The sequence below is a fragment of the Ictidomys tridecemlineatus genome, chromosome 9, assembly GCF_052094955.1.
Source record: "Ictidomys tridecemlineatus isolate mIctTri1 chromosome 9, mIctTri1.hap1, whole genome shotgun sequence".
Lineage (NCBI taxonomy): Eukaryota > Metazoa > Chordata > Mammalia > Rodentia > Sciuridae > Ictidomys > Ictidomys tridecemlineatus.
The window spans coordinates 101,944,538-101,958,285 of NC_135485.1; the positions used below are offsets into that span (position 1 = coordinate 101,944,538).

Consider the following 13,748-nt stretch of genomic DNA (forward strand, 5'->3'; position numbering starts at 1 on the left):
GCGCCTCCTGTGCCCTTCTTCTGTCTCTGGCTAACCCTGTTTCTCTTTTTTTTAATGATTTTCTGTTTAGCTATCAAAGGATTTTCGCCACAACATAAGATCACTAGCTTCGAGGAGGCCAAGGGCTTAGACCGAATTAACGAGAGGATGCCGCCTCGCAGAGATGCCATGCCCTCTGATGCCAACCTTAACTCCATCAACAAAGCTCTCGCCTCAGAGACTAACGGCACGGACAGCAATGGCAGTAATAGCAGCAATATTCAGTGACCACTTCCTGTTCACAATTTTTTTTTTTTTTGAGCTGCAGGGCATGAGGGAGATTGCTGCCTATCAGCAGTTGGATGTTCTTGCCTCTGATGGTAGCTTGTTTGCTCTGGGGGCCAGGAATTGGATTCAGTTTACACTATCATTAAAAAGAGGGAGAGAGAGAAACTATATTTTGGTGAGGGTGGTGATTAAACACCTCTTTTGGATATGCCTTTTAAAAATGCTTATAGGGAAAAAATTTTCAAAGGAAGCTAATGCTAGTATATACTGCAATGTTAGGGGAATGAACATGTTTTCCTACTTCATTGGGGACTTATAGATAGGTAAATGAACGGCCTTTTATTCTGTTACTGGACATGAAAATTTTGTCTAATTTCTTACTCTATTGTACGTTTACAGTCGCAGAACTAAAAATGGATGACATCAAACATTTTTAACAAAAATGATGTACAAACTAAATAAGGACTATTTATTGATAATGTTTTGCTACTCTTGTCACAATGGCTATCAACTGAATTAGGCAGTCTTAGAAAAAAAAAACAGAAAAAGAAAAAAAAAAAAGAATGTTGCAAATTTGTTAAAATGCCAAAAAGGACAGTTTAATTTTGTACAGATTATGCTTACCTCAGGTTTCTTTAGTGTGCTTGAATGCCCTTCTTTCCATATAACACTTATCTTATTAATTTGGCAATGAATATCTTTTCTTTAAGTTTAAAAAAAAACTGGAATAATTACACCTATCTTTTTTGCTGTTTATATTAGGGGTTTTGTTGATAAATCAAGTCTTGGTTGTGGCTTGCTGAATTAAATATTTATGAGTGGTGCATTTTTAAGTAATAGTGAACAAGACACCATATTAAGTACAGTGATAAAGCATCTATATTCTGTAAAAAAAAAAAAATCTGCCTATGCATGTTTTTTAAGAAAAAAAAAATGGCTGTATCGGCCTGTATGGGACTGTAATGCGCTTAGTGGTCTGATATATACTGGAAATGTATGTATACTGGCGTACTTTATATTCTCTAAAATGCTTAATGCCTTTGAAATTTTGTAATCAAAAAGCTTTGAAAAAATCTAAAGGGGAGAGTATTCTTAAAAGTTTTTAACATAAGCTTGTCAGTGCACATATAGATGGTTAGCATGTTTAGCAAACCTTGTGAAATTTAAATAAGTTTGTAGTTACATGTGAAACTCTAATGCATGGTAACTGTTAACGTCATAACGGTTTAGTTATTTCGTTCCGTTCTGTCATGTGCCACAAAAATATGTACTTTTTTCACTTTTTTTCCCCTTTGTATATCAGTTACGGGTTACAACTGGTTCATTCTGAAAACAACAACAATAACAACAACAAAAGTCCATTCATATTTTTTAACAATTGTATAAGTGCCCAAGTAATTCACTACAGCCTAAAGCCTGGCCTTTGTAATTTGACTTCTGAAATGTTGGCAATCAAAGCATGCACTTGTAACAATGAAAAAGAAAAAGCATTTTATATTACTACTCAATAAAATGTGCATGAACTTAAAGAACTCTCACCCTTTGACTGAGTCTGCTGAAGGGATTTATGTGCACAGCCACCAGGGCGTCTTCCAGGTGCTGGGCCACCACCAACTGGGCGCAGAGTTACCTGAATAGGCTGCTTTCTAAGGGCCTCGTGACCTTGAGGTGTGGTGCCTACTTCTGCTGTAAGAATCTTGGTGGATTTGTGTCTCAAATCAGATGAGAGAAGTCTGTTTAACAAGCAAATGCCACCTTCTGGCTCTCTCGAATGTGGGAACCAGTCAAGAAGCCAGAGTATTCCTTTTTATTGAAAAAAAAAATACATCTATTTGTTATCAGGTTGTTTCAGTTGTATCGGCTGCCCTGTCTCCTAAAGCAGAAGGAACTAGGCTACTAAGTGCATTTTCATCAAGGGAGAGTTGCATTTGTATGGATATGAAATTTGTATTCCTTCCTGTGCTTCAACTAATATCAAATCACCGAAAGATTTAAGACACACCAGATTTCAGTTTGTTTCTAACATTGTTCATGTTCAGTGCACTTTGTTTTATGTAATAAAGTATGCCTGTTATATGAAATAATAAGAATATGGTGATTAGTAATACAGTGTACCAAAACAAAGATGTTCCAGATATATTCTCTGACAAAGACAATCCATCTTTATTCTACTGAATCCAAACATTTTTTCCTGTGGATGTTTTCCCCTTCTAAAAAAGAAAAATGATATCCAAGAAAAATATTTAGATGCAACTTACTAGAATTATGTGAAAGAAATGGTAATTCTGGTACCAAGGTGTTTATTTTCTTTCTTTCAGTTGCGGAGAAAATATCCTGACAAAAAGAAAAAAAAATCTTTTTTTTTTTTTTGATTCCTTTCTTTTACAAATTGTGCTAAGGCAACTATGGCATAGAAATAAACATTTGACATTAAACTAAGCAGTTGATGTGAGTATTGCTTGGTCTTTCTGGTCAGTGGTTAGGAAAGTAATATTCTATATTGTTGCTTAAGCTTTTGGTCTATCAAAGAAATCATTACAGAGCTGAAGTTATTTCTTCAAAAAGTACAATACTTCCACACCAGGTTTTAGTGATTAGATTTAGCTCACTTAACTTTTGAAAAAAAAAAAACTATTGAATTCTGGAATTCTTTATGCCAGTGAACCTTTGGACACACACACACACACACACACACACACACACACAAAATCACCCTCCAGTCTGCTGCCCTTTACCCACCTCCTGGGCAGAAACCAGGGCTCCCAACATGAATTCAGCACCACAATTGGGACAGTGCATATGATCTTACTTAGTGTCTCATACTTTCATTTGACTGCTTCCTTCTCTCACCGGATCCTTCTAGCATAGACCTTTCAGTTCGCCCTACATGGGTATCAGCATTTCCTTAAGACTGGAAGCCCTTGAACTGAACAATTGAGAGATCTCCTAAACATTTTCTTTGTTCTGTGACTATGCACTCTATATGCATTCCATGAACATTGAGATTCTCAGTGTTCCTCTCACTGTTCTGAAGTCTTATTTTACACACAGACACACTTACACACAACATCTGGCAACTGTAACAACATACACAACATCTGGCAACTGTAACAACATATGAGTTTTCATGATAATGTTAAATGTCAACAGTGCATCCAGCAGTGAGTCAGTTTCTGGCTTAACACTGAGCTGCTGTTCCCTCTATTTCATGAATATTCCTTTTGGATATATTATACGGTAATGTTTAACCAGAAAAGCCCGCTTAATGTTAAATTCAGTTTTTCAACCAAAAAAATCCATGCATAGTAATGAGGCAATGTACCTGCTTCTTGTGCCTGCATTTTCAAGAGGCAGCATCAACAAATTCAAATGGCTGTGGGAGACTTAGACACCCAGCAGGAGAAAGAGTGTGTTTCAAGGAAAAACTGAAGAAACTTATAAAGGTGAACAACAGGAGTCCTGACAGCTCTGATATTGAGTGCTTATTCCAAAAGACATAGTACTAAGTCAGAAAAAATGTCTACTTATGAAGTAACAGTAGCAAAGAAAGGTTGCTTACTCAAAGAATAAACAGTGTGAGTGCTTTGCCTGTTTAGGAAGAGTTAAAACCCAGGCCAATTTAAGTCAGCGCCACAAATACCTCCTGACAGATGCTGCATGGAAGGAGCCACATACTAGACATGGTAGAAAGGGCTGTCTTCAAAGAGATTGAATTAGATCATATTTAAATTACTCTTCACCAATAAGATTCTAAATATCTATTCAACTACTCAATTTTTTGAAGAACAGAATTTTGATAAGCAACCTGTGCCCTGGCTGCCTGTGTTCACAGGAATACTAACAGGGGGGCTGAGCTCTGCGCCTCAGCTACAGTAGCTCTTTTATGGATTTTCCATACTAAGCATCTATATAAGATATCAATTGAGAAGTTTCCATTAGAACAGCAAAGCTTTAAGTTGACAATTATATATAATGAATTATATCACGAAGTTGACTTAAACTCCAGTCTTAAGATATTCTTGTCAAGTTACACGGGTTGAGTATCTCTTATCCAAATGCTTAGGGCCAGAAGTGTCTCAGATTTGGAAACAGTTACTTAAAATTTACCAGTGAGCATCCCCCATCTGAAAATATGAAATTCTCCAAAATCCAAACATCTCAAGTCTTATAAACACTCAAAAAGTTTCAGATTTTATATTTTTAAGATTATGGATGCTCAACCTCTACTTTCAAAAATTTTTTATCAAATTCTGGGGATGTCTAGGTTTCCTCACAATAGTTCTAATTGATCTATAATATGTCAACTTCTTCAGGATGTGAGGCAATTTGCCATCTGACTCTTGCTTTTTGAATGTATATTGAACATAACTTACCTTCAAAAAATTTAATATCTATTAATATTATAGAAGGAAACTATAAGTCATTGTCAGCTACTAAAATCTTAGTAAGAAATAATTTATCACCATTCTGACAGGGCTGGTCAAATGCTAATAAAGATGTCCCTACTGGAGCTTGAGGAGGAGGGATGGGAGTACTAGAGGTCAGAGGAAGGACCAACTGTTCATTAATTGTTCATTAACTGTTCATTAACTGTTCATTAATTCTGTACTGGGCACCTGCTAGTGCCCAGTAGAGAACACAATACAATGAAATTTGAGAAACAATCTTAAATCTTGCAATATGCAATAGCAGTGAAAATAAATCAATGTTTTTGCCACACATGCTCACTTTTGTGTGATGTACTCCATACTGATTCTGATCCAGAATTAAACCAGAGTTGGAATTTTTCTAGCTCTGCTACTATGTGGCCTTGAGAAACTTAGGAATTGTTTTAAAGAGTAGTCATTTCATAATTTTTTTCATGGCAATTAAAGAAGACAATGTAAATGAAGTACTTGGCATCATGCCTGGCACAAAATAAACATTCAATAACCTTTAGTTATTATTGTGGTGTTCAACAGCATGCTGAGATACATGAATGCTTAATATAAATATTCTGTAGTTGAAGATTGTGTGTACGGCAGGGGCTGAGAGTATATGTGTAGTCAGGAAAACTTACTAAAAGAAATGGCATTTGGATTGACCCTTCCTAGGAAGATGACTTGGTAATGAAAAAGAAGTTGGGCAAGCTAGGGATGGGGCTAGTATGGAGGGTACTTTCAGCCTGAGAGAAAAAGTTAAGAGCAAAGGAGGAGATATGTCATTCATCTTGGCTAAAGCATGGCAATGAGGGGAGTGAGAGATGAGAATGATAAGCTAGGGTGCCATCCCCTCAGTTACATGTATCAGAAAGCCAGCCACAAGCAATCAAATATCTGACTATGCTCCAACCACAAGGATATTTACAGTTAGGTGACAAGGACATCTGGGACTACAGACTAGGTCATAGGATTAATTTGGTATATCAGTAGTATGATGAAGGACCTAGCCTCTTTGCATCCTCACAATATTCTTCTGTTGGTTTCTATTGCAAAAAAGAAAAAAGAAAAGAAAAGGAAAAAGAATGAAAGAAAAAAAAAACAGAAAACCTCTCACAGCTCCTGGAATCAGTTATTCACACAACACAGTTTGATTACTGGAAAATAACACCAAAATAACCTATAAATAAAGCAAAGGTGAATTTATTGCTTACTGCAGTAATGTAACCACTACCTTGGCAGAGGTGTAGTAAATCTAGAGAGTGGAAGGCAAAAGCAAAATATTTATAGCATTTTGTTTGGTTCTGATTGGTTGTTCTGAGCAGGCATCTAATAAGGGCTGGAGAAAGTTTATGAATGTACAGTTTAAAATCAGAAGAAATAGCACAGGGATGACTACTAAGCATATTTTGAAGAGATGACAGTAAATATCTAGTTAAGAATAATAGACTTTGTTTCTCTCTCAAATTCTTTTAAGATATTTATGACAACTGAAGCAAAAACTTACGAAATTTTGTTGTTGAATGAAATCAAAAAGACCTAGAAGTAGAGACATACTGAGATCATGGAGTTGAAAATTTAATATAGTTAGATGTCAATTCATCTCAAGTGAATCAATAGATTTAGTGCAACTCCATCCAAAATCCTAGCATGATTTTCTTATAGAAGAGCTGATTCTAAAATCTATATTGAAAATATAGAGGTGAAATACCCAAAACAGTTTTTGACAAAGTTGAACATTGTTGAAAGACTCACATTACTCAATGTTTACATTTACTCTAAATATATATGACTCCAAAGAGTATAGTATTATTGAAAGGATAGAGACATAAATTTATAAAACAGAGTACAGTCCAAAAGTAGACTCATACAAGTGGTCAGTGGAGAAATATGCAAAAACATTTCAATGCAGATAATTTATCAGCACATTATGCTGGAACAATTAGAGATCCATTGTCAGAAATCCCTACCTTTTACCTCACCCAAAAATTAAAGCATAGAACAATATATTTGTGACCTTCACTAGGCAAACAGTTGACATTTATGACACCCAAAGCATAAGCTATAAAAGAAAGTTGGTGACAAATTGGATTCCATCACAATTCCCATGTTTTGCTTTATAAAGGGCATTGTTAAGAAAATGATAAAACATAATAGTCTGGGAGGAAATGTGTTCAGATCCCAGCTATATCAAAGGACTTGTATGTAGAATATGTGCAAATCTGTCTAAATTCAGCAACAAACAAGCAAATGAATTTTAAAATGAGCTAAACATTGCAAAAAACACCTTAAACATGACATTTAGATGATGATAAGCATATAAAAAGATGCTCAACATCATTACTCACTGAGGAAATACAAATGAAAGCCACAATGACATAACTCTACACGCCTATTTCAATGTGGGGGGGGGGTGGACCCTCACACAGGACAAAAAAAAAATCTGACAACATCAAATGCTTATAAAGACGCAGAGCAACTGGAACTTGGATGCATTCCTGTTGGAGATCCAAAAATAATATAACCAACCAACCTAGAAACCAGTTTCTTAGAAGGTTAAGCAGTTTCAGAAAAAAATTACCTTATAACCAAGTAATTCTACTCTTAGGTATTTACTGTAGAATACTTGTATTTACACAGAACCTTGTATATGAATGTTTATAGCTACTTTATCCTTAATTATCACAACCTGGAAATAATGCTAATGCCCTTTGATGGACAAATTGTATATAAACAAAAAGTGTACAAACGATTTAATGAAATAGTATTTAGCAACAAAAAGAAACAGACTACATGTTAAGGATTGAATTGTGTTCCACTAAAAAATATAGGTCACAAAGCCAGGCACAGTGGTGCATGCTTGTAAATCCCAGTGATTCGGGAGACTGAAGCAGGCGGATCATGAGTCCAAATCCAGCCCCAGCAAAAGGGAGGCACTAAGTAACTCAGTGAGACCCTGTCTCTAAATAAAAGTACAAAATAGGGCTGGGGATGTGACTTAGTGGTCAAGTGCCCCGAGATCATTCCCTGGTACCCGTCCCTCCCAAAAAAAGATAGATCAGGGTCCCCACCCCTAGTATCTCAGAATGTTACTCTTATTTGTAAATAGGGCAATTGTAGATGTGATTAGTTGAAGTGGGTGGACCCCTAATTCAATTTGCCTAGTGTCCTTATAAAAGAAAGGATAGCTGTATAAAAACTGACACCATAGGAAGAACATCATGTGACTATAAAAATGGAGACTGGGGTTATGCAGCTGCAGGCCCATGCCAACAAATGAGTTTTTAAAACCACCAAAAGCTAGGAAGAAGCAAGAAAGGATTCCCTTAGGGTTTTAGAAGAAGTGTGCCACCTTTTTCTTCAGACTTGAAGCCCCCAGTGCTGTAAGACAATACATTTTTGTTGTTGTTTTAAGCCACCCAGTTTGTGGTGCTTTGTTACAGCAGCCAGCAGAAACTAATACATTATTGGAATGTACACTAACATAAGAATCAAAATGGGGGAGAAAGTATCAAGAATTGTGGAAAGTATGAGGTTTTGCCTGCTTAAAAAGTAACAGTATTATAGTATAATAGATGCTGACTGAAGACCAAGCACTCCTATGTCAGAGACAAAGGTACAGCAAAGTGCAGCACCAACAGCAGTGAGCTGCATATTTTAATGGGTTCCTCTAGCCCGGCAACAAAAGCTGTCACAAGATTTGCAGAGAAACAATGGAGATTTGCCCCACAACAGATGCCAGTCTCAAAAGATTTCATGCAAGTGATTGCACTTATATGTCATGTTGGCAAAGGCAAAGCTATTGTGACAGGCTACATAGATCAATGGTTCTCTGGGGTTAGGGCAGGGACAAGGGTCAAAGAGTCAGTCAGGATAAGGGAAATTCTGGATGTTATAGAACTATTCTGTGAACAGATTTCTCTGGTTATGTGCATTTATATAAGTATTAAAACACAGAACTGAACATCAAATGAGAGCTAATATTAAGTATTGAAAGTAAATTAGAATATTAAAAAACACAAAAATCAGCCTGGCACTGTGGCACATGCCTATAATCCCAGCAACTTGGCAAGTTGAGGAAAAAGGATGACAAATTTGAGGCCAGCCTCAGCAACTTAGCAAGATTCTCAGCAACTTCGTGAGACCCTGTCTCAAAATAAATAATAAAAAAGGACTGGGGCTCAATGGTAAATCCCTCCTGAGTTACAGTAAAAGAAAGAAGAAAGGAAGAAAGAAAGAGGGAAGGAAGGAAGGAGGAAAGGAAGAAAAGAGGGAAGGAAGGAAGGAGGAAAGGAAGAAAAGAGGGAAGGAAGGAAGGAGGAAAGGAAGGAAGGAAAGGAGGAGAAAAAAAGAGGGAGGGAGGAAGAGGGAGGAGGGAGGGAAGGAGGGAGGGAGGGAGGAAAAGACCTAACAAAAATCAAATACCACCAAGCAAAGAAGGTTTATTATGAAACATTAGATTCTAAAGGTTTACAAATTGCTGTTCTAAGCATTCCTTCTAGTCTAGTTCTCCTACGATTTCTGCTTCCATTTAAGTGCTCAGTGATCAGAGGCAGCCTGGTCTGAACCATTTACACAAGCCCAGGAAAGTTCACGTACACAAGTCCATGTGAAAACACACACAATAAAGTCTTTGAGAATTAGAAGACAAACCTTAGGTTTTGATGTCTGGTTCTGACATTTGCTCAATTTGAGAGGAGTGAGTCTTCAAGGGGAATGGTTTGCCCATTGTGCCAACCTTCAATTACTTTCAAGCAACCGATTACATGATCTATTTCTTTTAAAAAATAAAGTTTTGACCTGACCTCCTTGGCTGAATCAGAAGACCAGGTTTTCCTGCCAATATGTAGGCATTTTTCACTTTAGAAATGAAATGGAATGCTATGTTACACCTGACCTCTTTTCCCATCACAAACCAGGCCATCTACCCTGAGTTTTAATTTCTTTTCCAATATTCTTTTTCTCTTGTGAGGAACATTGGCACTTTAAACTTTCTCAGACTATGTCCTAAGGCAGAGCTGATGCTTTCGGGAACTGGCTTAGAATCTGGTTAATTAATTTCATCACAAATGTTGTTGACTTCCTATTTCCAAGGCATTTTTGTAGGAAATATATGTAAATTAAGCCACTTCAATCAATAAATATAGGAGGTGAAAAAAAAAAGATGGAACATAGCTGTGTTTAATTTAGCACATAAGTCTAACATCTCATCTGTAACTTATTTTGCAACCATACCGATTAAAGTAATTTCCTTAAGCATTTGGTTCTTGAAAAAAAGAACAGAGAAAAATTAATTTTTCTACATAAGGAAGTCCCCTGAAAACACTGGGTTAATTGTTCTTGCTTCCAGATGCTTCTCAAGTCTTCCAACATTTCTATTTTTCTCTTGGTTTTCTGTTGCAGTCAGTTTGTTGGAGTTGCTTGCAATCATAATTCTGCCACATTCAATCCTTACAAATGATGTACACACCAGATTCTCACTCTCTGTATTTCATCTGTTTAGAGCCTTAAGTTTTGGGCATAATATTGTTTTCTTTTGACATCCAATTTTTGGTTCGTTTTTTTAAAAAATATTTATTTTTATTTATATATAATAGCAGAATGCATTAAAATTCTTATTACATATATAAAGCTCAACTTTTCATAACTCTGGTTCTATACATAGTATACTAACACCAATTTATGTCCTCATACATGTACTTTGGATAATAATGATCATCACATTCAACCATCATTAATTACCCCCTGCTCTCTCCCTTTCCCTCCCACCCCTGCCCTATCTAGAGTTCGTCTATTCCTCCCATGCTCCCACTCCCTATCCCAGTATGAATCAGCCTCCTTATATCAAAGAAAACATTCAGCATTTGGTTTTTTAGGATTGGCTAACTTCACTTAGCATTATCTTCTCTAACTCTATCTACTTACCTACAAAGGCTATGATTTTATTCTCTTTTATTGCTGAGTAATATTCCATTGCATACATATGCCACATTTTTTATTTATTCATCTATTGAAGGGCATCTAGGTTGGTTCTACAACTTAGCTATTGTGAATTGTGCTGCTATAAACATTGATGTGGCTGTGTCCCTGTAGTATGATGTTTTTAAATCCTTTGGGTATAGTTTGAGGAGAGGGAAAGCTGGGTCAAATGGCAGTTCCATTTCCAATTTTCCAAGGAATCTCCATACTGCTTTCCATATTAGCTGGACCAATTTGCAGTTCCACCAGCAGTGTATGAGTGTGCCTTTCCCCCATATCCTCACCAACAATTATCGTTTGTCTTCATAATAGCTGCCATTCTGACTGGAGTGAGATGAAATCTTAAAGTGGTTTTGATTTGCATTTCTCTAATTGCTAGTGATGATGAACATTTTTTCATGTGTTTGTTGATTTATATACATATATATATACATATATAAATTTTAAGAGCAAATATATTTATATATTTTATATAAATATATTTATATGTATTTAAATATATATATTGCTATTAACACAGCACAAATTTTTGGCTCTCACAAATTTGTGTACTATTAAAACACAAATAACTCAAATAATTTAGAAGGCAGAATTGCTCATATGGCCCAGTATATCTTTGTCATGATTTAATTATGAGAAAAGTTTGGTAGATCACTTTTGCGAATGCACACAAAAAAAATAATGAAAATGGGACTCCAGGTCTAAGACTTTGTCTTCATGCGTCATTGCTTTGAAGGAGAGGCTGAAACAAGCACATCTTGGCAGTGAACTAGAATTCTTCTTTAGAAATTAAACTTGAAAGACTGGTGAATTCTTAGCAAAAATTCTAGGAAAAATCTACAGTCAAAACTAACAGTTCTTTCTCTTAAATAGTGTTGCTAATTCTGGACTTTGGAGGAATAAGTCACTATAGTTTCTAAACACAGTTAGTTTGGTTCATCTGTCTTCCTGCCTCTTCAACATTTATAAATGATTTCAAAGTTCCATTCTATTCAAAAAGAACCTGATGTCTGTCATGGTCAATGTGCTCCACCATCTTCTCTCACTCTCACCTGTAACCTGCATCACAGACCTTCTTCCTGCCTTCTCAGGGTCTCTCAAGGTCCTTCTATGACAGAGCGCTTCTCCAGTTGGCCCATTGCATTTCAAAAAGAGTTGTGTCACTTGTACCTTTCCAACTGAACCATTGAACAATTTTCTTTACAGACACTCTTCTATTCCAATAGATATAAATGTGCCTTTTTTATTTAGCCACTAAGAGTTCTCACATTTGCCCCTGTGTTCTCAAAACAGATTTCAATATACACATGAACATCTAAGCTATTTAAAGAATATCTCAGCAGTTCTCAAACAAGGTGCTCAAGACCTATCTAAGGAATGAATGAATAAATCACAAATAGTCTTTAGTGTCTTATGGGAGATATATGATGTACCATAATGAATCTATAGTTTATTTCCTAGAATCCTAAGTATGTATACAGCTTACCATGTAATACATGAAGGAGACTCTTTTAGCAGATGAGAGGCCTCTGTCCAGGAAGCCAATGCTAGCCTGCTTACTACACATTTTTAAAAATGAAGAAAAAAACCAATACTGGATAAGATTGACAACAGGTCAGGAATTATGAGAGGAAATATAGAATCTGATTAAAAAAGAAGAAGACTCCAAAATAGATAATAAACTGAAACGAAGGAGAGCTTATCTGGCGCTCAGAATGGTAACCAATAACACATGAGCAGCTGACAAATCCAGATCACCAGTAGCCTTACTGTGACATGAGGGTATAATTTATAGATGAATTCTCAGCTTGCAAAAGTCATCGGGAGCCATCAGCATCTGGGGAACAGACACATGATGGGGTGCTAGACTCTGAAAACTCTCCTTAACTTGTGCTTCACTACTTTCACCTCACATTCCCCCACCCAGACACATACAACAGCCATCCAAGAAGGAAAAGGGGGTACAATGTTGGTATCCATGAGGAAAGCTGTCTATAATCCTTACATTTTATTGGGAAAGAAAGTAATAATCACGCTCCAAGTCGTCCATTAAGGAATGGAAGATAACAAACTGAGAAAGAATATTTGATTCTCAGAGGCCAAATTTAAATCACTTGTTGAAATTTGACCCACTTTAGAAGGTGTTCATTATTTTACAAGGAAAGTTGCACAGAAGTTATCTTCTGAGTTCAATTAAAAATAGGCAGACTTGAATCTCCAGTCTTTTGATACTTGAGAAAAGAGAAGAATCTGTAGGATTTATCTGATTCTCACACTGAATTGAAGCAATAAGAATGGCAAATACTCTTTAGGTGAAAGGAAACTGGAAGGATGGGGAAGTGGTGCATTTAATCAATGGTTGGGAAGAAACCATGTTAGACATGGAAGATGACATGGTCTAGGTATGGACTAACTAGTAGTTATTCCCATGATAGATTTGAAGATTGCTTAACAAAACAGTCAACAATTGTTTTATCAAAATTATCTCTTCAGAACCAAAGTGAAAATGTGCTTTTTTACATTCTTAAAGTGTGAAATGGAAAAAGAACAAGTAATGTCTCTTTCTATATATATTCATAAATACAAGTGAGAAGTTCATGGAAACATACTAACTGTACTTGCTAAATGTTCAGGAAGTAGGAACAAAAAGGCGTTGGTTAAGTTTGTATTAAGACTTCATTCTAAATATGGTCTAGCTATCTTCTACATACTGTTTTGTTTGGTTGGGATAGCAATGCCCTTACTTTTTCTTCTTTCTATTGTCTCTCAGACTCAACAGCAATTGGTGAAGCTACTTAATGAGGAACTCCTCTCCACTTGACTCCTGTTTTCTCCCTTCCTTTCCTCTCCCATTCTTTTTTCTCTCCTTCCTTTTCCTAACAACCCTTCCCTTCTTTTCTCTTCTTGCATCTTCCTCTTTCCTATCTTGTGTTATCCTTAATTCTGAGCACAGCAAATGATTCAATGGAAGAAAAAGACACTTTTATTGATTTGGTGATCAGCTATCAAGATCCACTGAGCTCTAGGAACTGAGTTAGGCTATCCTGGCTACAGATAATACACTTGGTTCCAACCAAGTGTATA

The 13,748-nt window shown here is 36.2% G+C and overlaps 1 protein-coding gene across 3 annotated transcripts in view; it reads left to right on the forward strand.

The window, feature by feature from the left end:
- Ppp3ca (protein phosphatase 3 catalytic subunit alpha) overlaps positions 1–2,706 on the forward strand; it is a 305,087-nt gene extending 302,381 nt beyond the window's left edge. For all 3 annotated transcript variants that reach the window (XM_078021875.1, XM_078021873.1, XM_078021874.1), the window contains one exon: positions 71–2,706. In XM_078021875.1, the coding sequence (XP_077878001.1) occupies positions 71–267 (197 nt within the window). In that variant the 3' untranslated portion in view covers positions 268–2,706. The remainder of the gene's footprint in view (positions 1–70) is intronic.
- The last annotated feature ends 11,042 nt before the right edge of the window (positions 2,707–13,748 follow it).